The 12,505-nt window shown below is 44.3% G+C and overlaps 1 protein-coding gene across 7 annotated transcripts in view; it reads right to left on the bottom strand.

Annotated features, from left to right (window-relative positions):
• The window catches only part of LAMA3 (laminin subunit alpha 3), a 274,529-nt gene that overhangs the window by 26,217 nt on the left and 235,807 nt on the right, over positions 1 to 12,505 (bottom strand). For all 7 annotated transcript variants that reach the window (XM_086682631.1, XM_086682625.1, XM_086682626.1 and 4 more), the window contains 6 exons: positions 11,873 to 12,024; positions 11,555 to 11,717; positions 10,753 to 10,886; positions 9,542 to 9,686; positions 6,364 to 6,483; positions 5,618 to 5,751 (listed from right to left, as the gene is read on the bottom strand). In XM_086682631.1, coding sequence (XP_086538757.1) covers positions 5,618 to 5,751; positions 6,364 to 6,483; positions 9,542 to 9,686; positions 10,753 to 10,886; positions 11,555 to 11,717; positions 11,873 to 12,024 — 848 coding nt within the window. The remainder of the gene's footprint in view (positions 1 to 5,617; positions 5,752 to 6,363; positions 6,484 to 9,541; positions 9,687 to 10,752; positions 10,887 to 11,554; positions 11,718 to 11,872; positions 12,025 to 12,505) is intronic.

Raw genomic sequence — 12,505 nt, 5'->3', positions numbered from 1 at the left:
CATGCAGTTGTGAGAGTGCGGGAGGCGTATTCTGCTGCACTAGAACTGAGGGCTCTGCACCCAGACTGCCTGGGTTCAAGGCCTGTCCCTGTGGTTTGAGCAGGCGATCTAACTATTCTGTGCCTCTGTATCCTCATTTCTACGATGGGAACATGTTCATCTGTTCCATCGGGTTGTCATGAATTTAAGCGGGTTAATATGTGTAACATACTCAAATGATGCCCAGTATAGAGCAAGGACTCCACGTGAGATGCCAGGGTGAGTAACTCTCCCCATATGAGTACAGTCATCGTAATGAGAGGAATTTCTTGCTGCAGCAACTCTGCCTATGTGGCTACCTTGGCATTCCCCACTCCTTTTTCTTTCTTTCTTTCCTTTTTTTTTTTTTTTTTTTTGCATTTCCCTTTGGATTTGACTTTTGCATCTGTCTGGAGCTGACTTCACATACACCATTAACACACATGAACTGACTGGAGTCCAGGCAAATAGTTGTCATTTCTTAAACAAATGATGTAACTAAGAAAACCCCAAGGTTCATTTCCTTATAAATCCCTAAGGCAGCTCACCTTTCTAAGTGGAAAGGTATCTGTATTCATTTTTATTCAAGTCATTATAAATAGTTGAGCTACATGTAATATGCATACAATTAAATTTCATTAGAACGAAAAGGAAGAAATGAATCCTCGCTGGCATTGCAGCTTGAGCTTAATTATTTTATAAAGATGGCTTTTTGCCTTGGAAAAGAAAGAAAGTTTGCATTCATTCCTGGAGCTTGTCTATTTACACATATTTTAAAATCCATTCTCTGTGGGGTTTCCACACGGTTTAGACCCATCACCATCCCCTGAGGTCCTTCTTTCCATCAAGTGTAAGTTGAAGGAAGAAGGTAGCAGAAAAGCAAAGCGGAGAAGAAAGGCAGCCGGGGACAGGGAGCACTTATTTTGTGTCAGGCACTAGTATTCCAGCCCCGCCAGAACCTTTCGAGGGAGCTATTTTCTTCTCTAACATTTACTGAGCTCTCACCACCTGCCTGGCTGACTCTTTGACCCACTTTGAATCCTCACCCTGCCCTAAGAGACAGGTAGATCCTCTGACTATGTTCCAGATGTAGCATGGGGAGGCATGTGGAGGTCAAGCAACTTGATTGAGGTCATGCGGCAGGAAAGTGGCCACCTCAGTGCTGGGACCTGAGCGGTGTGGCACATACACTGGTCCTTGCTCTTTACGTTTACACCGTCTGTGTACTTCTAGCACTTGGAAGAATGGAGACTCTTTCTACAGAACAGTTATCTGCAGCGGAGATGTTAAGATGGAAGATTTATTCCCACTCTTCTTTGACGCGTTCTTGTCACTCTGGCTCATCTGAAGGCCTAGAATTCCACGTTGAGTCCAGGATGCAAAGGCTGAACACGCTTGCGAGAGGAATGTGACTGTGTAGGGGTGCAGGCTACTGTATGAATGGGTTAGCGCACGGGGATATGTATGCACACTGTGGGCCAATCCATTCACAAAGACCAACCTGGTCCAAACCTGTGGTCGACAGATTTCAGAGCAGTAAGAGCCTAATGTAATCCTAAACTCAGGGCTGGGTACTGAGTAAATAGATCCTTGATTTTTACTTTAAGAATTATTATTTTCGGGGCACCTGGGTTAAGCGGCCGACTTCAGCTCGGGTCACGATCTCATGGTTCTTGAGTTCGAGCCCGCGTCGGGCTCTGTGCTGACAGCTCAGAGACTGGAGCTGGCTTTGGATTCTGTGCGTCCCTCTCTCTCTGCCCCTCTTCTGCTCACGCTCTGTCTCTCTCAAAAATAAATAAACACTAAAAAAAAAGAATTACTATTTTCATTTTAATGGTTTATTATTACACCGACACAATGGTGTAGGTCTTTCCCCAGGAAAGACTTCCTGTTGCTTGAGAGCCTCTGGAATCACCTGGGTGATTTTCTCTTCTCATGGGAAGCAGATGGGATTAACAGATTATGATTTCTGATTGTAATCCTAAACAAGTCATTCCCAGATCTGGGCTCCCACCCCCACGGGGATACATTATAGCGAGAGAGGACAGAACAGGGCACTCACAAAACCTCTTGGTCAGGGCTGCTTCATTTAGAGATTCAACTGGCTTCCTTCATTCCAAACTAGGTTTAAGTGCTGCTGTCTGTAAGGGCCTTCCCTTTATGTGGGAATCAGAACACCTCCCTCCTTTAGAAGGATTGTTTGCCTGCCCCACAGAGCTTGGGTGTGGGTACTTAGTAGGATTCCTGTCTGCCCACCCGCCCCCCAGTGGCCCCCATCACAGGGAGATTCAAGACTCTCTGGACCATCAAAGATGTCACCAGAGGGATAAAGCAGGAGCAGAAATGGCCAATATTGCTTAGCATTTTATTTGCAAGGAAGTAAAAGGCCAGTGAACTCTTTTGACTGTCTTCTTTCTTTTACATTTTCCATCTGCTTTTGATCTTTTTTTTTTTTTTTTTTTTTGAGAGAGAGAGAGAGAGAGCATGAGAGAGTGAGTGAGGGAGGGGCAGAGGGAGAGGGAGAGAGTGAATCTTAAGCAGGCTGACTCAGGACTCCATCCCACAACTCTGGGATCGTGACCTAAGCCGAAATCAAGAGTCGGATGCTTAACCGACTGAGCCACCCAGGTGCCCCAGATGTTCTTATGATTTTAGTAAAAACTCAAAGTATAAACTCACCCAGAAAAAGAAGTAGTCCCTTGTTTGGAAAACTCTAGGACTTACCAGATTACTAGATTACTAGATTTATTACTAGATTACTAGAAAAATTACTAGAAAAATTCTGTATGTACATCTATCTGTATATGCATAACTATATCTATGTATGTATGTTTGTTTGTTTGTTTGTTTGTTTGAGAAAGAGTGAGAGTGTGAGCAGGAGAGGGGCAGAGAGAGAGGAAGAATCTGAAGCGGGCTCTCCTGTCAGAGCAGAGAGCCCGACACGGGGTTTGAACCCACAAACCACGAGATCAAGACCTGAGCAGAAATCAAGAGTCAGACACTCAACCAACTAAGCCACCCAGGTGCCTTTCCACATATGTATTTCATAAGTGGATAGGGATGATAAGGCAAAGAAAGGCTGAGTGCTGACTTAACTCAAGGTCCCACTGCTCCTTAGTGGCTGAGCCAAGACTAGAATGACTTCTTCTTGATTATCACCCACTACCCTTTCCTGACTCACTGGCACCCACATTGCTACCCGTGGGTCTTCTGCTAATGCCGCACAAATGCAAACCACTGACCAGTAGCTTCCTCGCTGCCTCCGAGAATTCCTCAGTGCTCCGGGTGAGCTCACCTGCCCTACAAGCTTGACCAACACCTGTATCTGAGCTGCATTCACCCTTTTTCCAGCCCAGACTTCTCTGTAGAGGTCCAGGCCTTTGTCCAACTGCTTTCTGGCATCTCCACCTGCTCTCGGGTTCCGGGAACTCAGCCTGGCTCAGACCGAACCCATCCCCGTGCCTCCTTGCCAGTGCCATCCATCTGGCCAAGCACTGGAGCAAAACCCAGGTGTCACCCCTGAACATTTTTCTACTTCCCTCCCCAGCCCCAAGCAACCGTTCAGTACTACCCATCTGCTGTCCTAATGATACTAAGCATCTACGCCCTTTGCCTTATCTGCACAGCTGCTTCCCTGCGGCTGCCCTCATCTCTTGCCTCTGTTAATAAGCTCATCTTCCAACTGCTCTACCTGCCTCTGCCTTTTCCCTCTCGAATCCAGTCTCTACCGTGCACTGGAGTGAGCTACTGAGAAGTTGAAATTGATAATGTCCTTTCTCTGCTGGTGTCCCCCCAGCAACGGCTGTCTTACTGTGATTTTCAAGGTCCTCTGTGTTCTGGCTCCTGCTTCCCACACCAGCCCGATGTGGCACCCCCAGCCTGCTTTGCCAGTATCCTCTAGTTCCTTGGAAGTTCACACTTTCTCCAGCTCTTGGCGCTTTACATATGTTGATTGCTCCTATACTTCAGGTCCCAGCCAGAGACCACCTTCTTGATGCCCCCAAGCGGATTAGATTCCCTCCGGGGGACTCACAGGACCCTGAGCTTCTCTGTGGTCTCCCGTCTGCTACACTTGAGGTCCTGGCCAGTTCATCATTGCCTTGTCAGCAACAGCCACACTGCCTGATGTCACTAGACACTCAATGAGTACTTGTATAATGAATGAATGGGAATCTCAGATGTGCACAGCAGTGCTGACTTCCTTAAGTTAATCTATTTTATCACATTTAATTGAATAAAATCAAGATTACTGATCATTCGTAACAGCAATTCATGGTTGAACTGGTATTTAATGTTGATGATGCTAAATATGAACGGCTCCTCTTTGGCTCTCAATTCCTTCATCTATAAAATTCAGAGGTAGCATCCCATGCAAGGTCCTTTCTAGTTCAAAGAATCTAAGATATTCACTCCCAAACTCTATTAAGTGTAGAGCTTTCTCACCTGTATTTTCGTCTTTGAGGGTAACCTTAAGAACTTTAAAATGAATATTAGTTCCTCTTTACTATGGATGGACCGATGCCCACATGTATAAGGATTCCTGAAGAAAGACCACCTACACACAACACCTTAAAAACCACATCTAGTACTCCTTTCACCTGATTTATAAATTAGAAAAGGAGTTCAATATCCTCAGATCTCACGTAAGAATAATCATAATAAACACAGTTTCATGGGGGAGTGCTCTTAACTCAGTCATGAGTCTGTACTAACCTTCCAGGGAGTCCTTCCACACGTTACTGTCAGCTATTTAATGTTAATTTATTTTTGAGAGAGAGACATACACAGGAGCAGGAGAGGGGCAGAGAGAGAGGGAGACACAGAATCCAAAGCAGGCTCCAGGCTCCAAGCTGTGAGCCCAGAGCCCTATGCAGGGCTCAAACCCCTGAACTGCAAGATCATGACCTGAGCTGAAATCAGACGCTTAACCAACTGAGCCACCCAGGCGCCCCTATTGTCAGCTATTTAAAAGCCTTTTTGGCGGATACACACAAGTTTAAATGTAAAAGTTATTTTTAAGCACATTCTGGAAGTCGTATTTTTTTTTCTCATTCAGATGAAGCTTCACTTCCTCTCACATTAACTTAATTCATCCATGTGTTCATTATCCAAGAAGCAGTGATGTACCTATTCAGTCCTTGATAACACAAAAGGCCAAGTAATACAGACATGCTTGAAATTCTGGACATACTTCCTGAAGGCAGCAACCCCAACTTTTAGTGCCCAGCGCTGCTTGCCAGGCCATGGAACCGCCTGCGCTCTCCTGTGCTACCTTGAAGGGCCCCAGGGCCACAGCCTCCATTCTTATTGCAGCACTGTCAACACTAACCACATTCCCTATGGCTTCTCTCTTCCTAAGAAGGACCCTCGGGGTGGGGGGGGTAACCCACAATTCCCTCACTCTCCTTTCAACGGCCAGTCTCATTATCCAGTGTTCACAACCTGTTTTACTCTGTTGGCTAACACTGTTAACACTAAGAAGTTAAACTTTTTGTGTTTGTTGCTGGAATTTGAAAAGGTAAACTAATCATTAGCAATCATAACCACGAAGAGAGGTAACCTGCCTCTTTGTTTTTTGTTTTGTTTTACATCGTCTTACCTTTCCCTGATTGAAATTGGAATCCCTCCCAGATAGTATGTGCCGAAATCGAATATTTCACCTTCAATTCTGATTTTTTTAGAATTCACATTTATCCACATGAGTTTTTGGGCTTTCCCGATTTTGATCTGGATCTAAAATAAATGAGAGATGAGTCAGCAAGCAATGGGCAATTAAAGCATCCTATTCACCGTGGTTCAGAGCTATTATGTTTTTATTTCCTTCAGATTCATTATATAGATGGTAGGAAGATTCTGAGCCATAGAACTTTTGGATAAAAATATAATATTAAAACATTTTAGGGGCGCCTGGGTGGCTCAGTCGGTTGAGCGTCCAACTTCGGCTCAGGTCACGATTTCGCGGTCCGTGAGTTCGAGCCCCGCGTCGGGCTCTGGGCTGATGGCTCGGAGCCTGGAGCCTACTTCCGATTCTGTGTCTCCCTCTCTTTCTGCCCCTCCCCCGTTCATGCTCTGTCTCTCTCTGTCTCAAAAATAAATAAATGTTAAAAAAAAAAAAATTAAAACATTTTAATAGAAATGTTTGCATTTGAAAGTAATCATGTTTTATATATGCCATATATACATATATATATTTCATGCCCAAATATTCCGATTTTGAGAGATGTGTCCCTCATCCTTTAATAACTGTTAAGTTAGTCTGGTAATAGAAAAATGTCCTGGCACTGACTTAATTCTAAAGGACTGAGGACATTTAACAATTCACGTGAACACGTTCAAAGGATGTACCGAATGGTCTTTTCCGTTGTTGACAGTGTGGGTAACTCCTTTTTCTTTTGGTGGCTCTGAATTCAGTTTGTAGCGCACCAGGAGATTGCCATCTTCTATATTTAGAGATATGAAGCGATCCTAGAGCATGGAAACAATGTAGATTACCAGAAGATTCCACCGAAGAATACCTAGAGGGCTGGGATTCAGGTTACTCTCAAGTTACAAACTGCTCTCAGCTTCAGCTGCCTCCTCAGTTAACAGGGACAATAGTGCCGTGATATCCCATTGCCAGGATGGGTATGATGGTTAAATATTGTAAGCAGTGCTCAACATCATGCACGGTGGCTAGCACACAGGAAAGACACAATAAATGTATCCGTTATCATGATTTTGTTTCATACGATCCATAAGCAGCATGCATGAATGGAAAGTGAAAAGACACAGATCGTTAATATCATTTGAAAAGATGGCTGCTACCTTTTGGAGAGAGGCACGGTCCCAGACGTCTGCCGCCATCTGCTTGCTGACTTATTGCTATGTGTCCGCCTCATCCCCCTCGAGCGTCCCCTCCTTCCATTCGTATGTGGAGGGATCCCTGAGGGCCCTCAGAGGACCTCCTCTTCCCTCCCACCCTCTCTCTGCCTCAAAGTCATAGTCACTTCTGCAGCCCAATGCAGGTGTGTGCCCACGAAGCCCAGATGCTTCCCTCCAGCCAAGACTTGTCTTCCCAGGGCCAGATCTGCACATCTGGTTACCTTATTGTTACTGTACACATGGCTTACTGATACCTCAAACTCTGAGTATCTCAAGCAGAGCTTGGGACCTACATGCCTCTATCATGCCTCCCAGCTGCCAAGCCTGACTCTCCGCCCTTCCTACCACTCTCTCCCCTCCTTTCACTCTCTCACCAGAAATCCCCTTGCTGAGCCAGCCACAAACCTACTAGGAGTCACTCTTAATCCTCTCTCTCTCTCTTCCAACCAAATCTTGTTGGTTCCACCATTTCTTAACTTTCCATTTCATGCCACCCAGTCTCAGCCACACTTCTCTCTTTTTTTTTTTTTTTTTAATATTTTTTAAGCTTATTTATTTTCAGAGAGGGAAAGAGTGAGTGGGGAAGGGACAAAGAGAAAGGGAAAGAGAGAATCCCAAGCAGTCTCCACACTTAGTGCAGAGCCCAACACTGGGTTTGAACCCACCAAGTGAGATCACGACCTGAGTGGAAGTCAAGAGTCAGATGCTCAACCAACTGAGCCACCCAGGTGCCCCCACTCTGTCCCTTCTTGCCACTCTGCAGCCAGAGAGCTCTGTGGAAATGTCAGTGCGGGCATGTTTGATTATCCTCCTTTGCTCTCAGGATAGAGCCCTGACTCCCCAGCACATGTTGTGAGGCTCTGATCACCCCTTCAACTCTGTTTCTCCGTGTTCCCTCTGCTTCCCAGTGCTGCAGCCACAAGGGCCACTGTTCCATCCCCGAGTCTCCCTGCCCTTCCCACTTCCGAGTCTTCTTTGCGCTTCATTCCCCACAGGGATCACCCTTCTGCTCTGTCCTCTTCAAATGCTGTCTTCTACTTTCCTCCGGGTCTCAGATTACCCATCCTTTGCTCAAGAAAGTCTTTTATACATCTTCATTCACCCCAAACCTTTCCTCTATACCACTCATGGTCATTGTGATGAATTAATGAACCAATTACTGAGTATGGCTTTGTTAAATATTTGTCCTCCCCTCTAGAATATAAGGTCCTTGAGGGCAGCAACTGTGTCTGTCTTGGCTGTAACTGCAACCCCATCACTGCGTAAGGAACATACTTGAAACAGACCTTTCCTTAGAAAGATATGCTGGGGGGCGCCTACGTGGCTTAGTCAGTTAAGTGTCTGACTCTCGAGTTTGGCTCAGGTCATGATCTTGCGGTTCATGGGTTTGAGCCCTGCTATTAGCATGGAGCCTACTTGGGATTCTCTTTCTTCCTCTCTCTCTGCCCCTCTCCACTCTCTCCCTCCCTCTCTCTCTCTCTCAAAAATAAATAAATGAACTTAAAAAAATGATATGCTGAGGAATTTCTGATATAAGGCTTGAAAGTTTATTCTTCCACAGTTCCCTAATGATCAGAAGGCCTCTTTTTGAAGTCTACTGACAGAGTCCTTACTTAAAAGGAACAACAGTCCTTATCTGAATCCTAAACCTTGTCCTAGGGAGCCAGTCAGGGTTCATCACACTCCAAATCAACAGAGTCACATCGACTCACTGAGTAATGAGCATAGCGGTGCTCAAAATCATTTTCTCTCATCTGGTTACTAATGGTATTCCATATATTTTCTTCTAATATGAATAGCATTTCTGGTTATCAGTCTCCAAGAACTTCAAAACATAGTGCCAAGAAGACCTTGTTTTAGAAAACAACCACCTGAAGATGCTGTGTGACTGCTCAGCTCCCTACACTCTACAGGCAGGTCAGGTCCTTCCCAAACCCTCAGAACTGGTTCAGCCTTGGAATCTCCCAGAGGGTCAAGACCAGCCCCAGACAAGGGGGTTGGATCAGGTCTGTGTCCCCACCCTGCAGGTAGAAGGAGCCGGTCACACCCCAAACTCCTTATCCATCCCACATTCAAAGACAGAGATCCCATGGGCTGATCCACAAGGCAGTAGTACTTCCAGGAGTGGGCAAGTCTGGGCCCATCCCCCAGCAGATGGCGCTGACCATGACTTGGAGAGTCACTTCGGATTTCTCCAAACTAGACTGAAGAATGGCCTCCAGAAACCACAGCTGCTTGAAAACAGGGAAGCTTCCACGTCTTGGGAAGCCAGGAAATCAGGCCAATAGAGACGTAATTCTGCACAGTCTGGCGAGAGCCGGACTAAGATGCAAACAGCAGGAAGTCAAACAGTCTGGCTCTCAGAGACCCTGGGAGGTCATCACATGATTTCAGGCAGAATAAGTTGATTATTAGGCAAACAGCAGTTTTCAAAGAATAAAACTGACAATGGCATGTTTCGGTGACATGTTCTCAAGCTCCCGATTACCTGCATATACTCCCATAGCCAAAAAAAAAGCAGCATTGGGCCGAGAGAAAAGATGTGGGTAACATCTGCACATTTTTTCACATCTAGTTAGTTATTTATAATAACCCAGTTACCACGGAGTTGCTTAAGTGAATGGAAATATTGGGTAGTGTTTGGATGTTTGTCATAGAATACCTGATTTTCTGCAAAGAACAGCAAACCTCTATCCACGGTGGTTTGAATCGTTTGTCCAAAGGTCGGGAAGGGAGCATTTGGTTGAGTTGGAACTCGAGCATAGCCTGTACCTTCAAAATAATTTTTGTCTGACTCTTCCTTTCTCCTGTCAACATCAAAGATCACAGGTTAGAACACAGCAGCAAAGGACTACCACTCAAGAGGGTTTATTAATAGGAGATGCTGCCATCTAAAAACCAGAGCAAAGCCCATGCAACGTAGCTGTCATGATTTTGTTAAAGAGAAAACATCTTTAGAATGTTAAAATAGCCAGCTATTTGTCCTGGATGTGCTCTTATATGCTATGATAATCAAACCCTAGCTCAAAAAAGCTAACAGTTAAGGGGCACCTGGGTGGCTTAGTTGGTTACGCATCTGACTCTTGATTTTGGCTCAGGCCATGATCTCACAGTGGGTGAGAGTTCAAGCCCCGCATCGGGATCTGCGCTGACAGTGCAGAGCCTGCTTGGGATTCTCTCTCCCTCCCTCTCTCTCTGCCCCACCCCTATGCATGCACACATGCTCTCTCCCTCTCTCTCAAAATAAACATAAATTTTAAAAATAAATAAATATTTTTTTAAAGCGACAATAGTTAAAGAGTCTCCTCTTAACTGTCTATTTAGGAACCATCTACTTAGGAAGATGTGGCCTAGCAGCTGAAGACTTTGAAACGTAAAAAATTATTAACTTGAAACATAATTTTATCCTGAGTAAATAAATAGTCTGTCCAAATCCTTTTAACTATAGGGAAGTCAGGAAGCTCAAGACATCAATTTTCAAAAAGGTCCAGCTGTCAGAGTACCTAGAAAGTCATGGTGCACTTCATGGACCAACATTTTTTTTTTTTTTTTTGCAACTTCAATATATAATTTTGTGCCTGAATCAGGTACCATCTATTACTGAATATTTTGTGGTAGGAGGCACCAAACATTTAAGAAGGGTTTCTTTTTTTCAAAATTGAGAAAACTCTATCGCTCCAATATTTTATACAAATGAGGAAACGTTGGGAGTGGATTAGCAGTGTGGCGTGCGATCATAATTTAAGATCTGTTGGCCTAAAGCTATCAGTGATATCAACAGCATCCTATTGGCTCATCCCTTTATTATACATAAAATAGTTGCAAGTTCCCCAAATCACAGTTACAGAGACACTAGTGCCTGGTTTTATTTACCTTCTACAAGGCTCTACTTCAGTTGTGTTGAGATTGAAAGTTTTTTTGAAGTTGTACAAGCTCAGAACATTTTCATTGAGGTCATCCAGTTCAATACAACCTTTGTACGGAGGGAACCTTAGTCTGGCGGGAAGCTGAAAAAAAAGGAAACCGAAAATCTAATTCAACCAAGGACAGTGGTCAGGTCGATCAAGACCAGTATGAATCCATCACTTTTAACTATCCCTGCAGCCTAGGGGCTAAGAATGTGGACCTTGGAGCCAGAGGCCCTGGCTTTGCTATTCACCAGATGCTTGACCTTGGGCAAGTTATTAAACCCCTCTGTCTCAGTTTCCTCATCCATGAAATGGGAATAGTAATGCCTTCTTAAATTAATCTACTTGGGGCGCCTGGGTGGCTCAGTCAGTTGGGCGTCCGACTTCAGCTCAGGTCATGATCTTGCAGTTAGTAGGTTTGAGCCCCACGTTAGGCTCTGTGCTGACAGCTCAGAGCCTGGAGCCTGCTTCAAATTCTGTGTCTCCTCCTCTGTCTACCCCTCCCGTGCTCATGCTCTGTCTCACTCTGTCTCTCAATAATAAATAAAACATTAAAAAAAAATTTTTTTTTAATTAATCTATTTGCATCTTGATCACTGCACAGAGGAAGTGCTCAAGAACTGTTAGCATTTATCCCTGGATATGCTTTAAGAATATATAGTTAAGTTCATTTTATATACAATGGATAATTAAAATAGAGATGTGAGGTCATTACACCAAATTAAAATTTAAATATTTTCACTCAGTGAAATAACATTGACACTTACTCTAAAGTCAGATGGGTAACTTCCAACATAAAATACAACATTTTCAGGGTCCAGGTTGAGGAGGGTGTTGCTGTTTCCACTCTCCATGTCATGGAATTGGGGTATTTCAGGTTTACTGGATGTGGCTTTTTTGGTGTAATTTAGGCTTGCAAACTGATAAATTCTGTTTAAAAATAAACAAGATTATATTTAAAAATTACACAAAAATTGAAGAAGTCAAAGCCAAGATACTAAAAATGGGGTTCAGCGGTACACACAATGGGAGTTTGGTGAGTGTGGGTCAGATTAACAAAGAGCCGTGGTCAATGTGACTTATACCTCTGAAATTTCACCCGGTCCATAACCGCCTCCTGAGTTTCGCTCTCAGTCAAGCTCTGGTCCACTTGGAGTTCAGACTCCTGTTCTCCCAGGTTGTAGACACACGTGAGCTTGCCATCTACAACTGCCATGCCGATGTAGTCCCTGGAGGCCTGGAGACAGAAAGGCCACCTTAGTGTACTTCACAGACACACTGTTTCTCTGAACTCCCCATCCCAGGAGAGTGTATTTCAAATATCTAATGGGTTTTACACAATAAGACTTGGGAAGACAGAATAAAAGAGGTATCTCCTTGTACAGAATGATACAGATAGAACATTTAATTAATAATGTCTGCACTGTCTTTGCTCCTGGTTTATTGCACTCATGTATTCACTCCCCCGTTGGCCAAATCTCCAAATATTTGCCAAGCACTTGCCATAAAGATAAACCAGATATGGACTCAGGTCTCCACTAGAGTTTAGTCTGATAAGGGAGATAAGCCATTTTTGTTCTCCCTGTACCATGCAATGATCTCTTAACACTTTGCTATGCCTCTGTTGTAACACCTAGAACCCTGTATTATCACGGTCAGCTACGTATGTATCTGTCTTCTCTGTTAGAATACAGCACCTTAGAGTACATATGAAGTTT

This window comes from Puma concolor, chromosome D3, assembly GCF_028749965.1.
Source record: "Puma concolor isolate L17-30 chromosome D3, mPumCon1.1.hap2, whole genome shotgun sequence".
NCBI lineage: Eukaryota > Metazoa > Chordata > Mammalia > Carnivora > Felidae > Puma > Puma concolor.
Note: the sequence above shows the minus strand (reverse complement) of the source record. Positions and strands in the feature narration are given on the sequence as shown.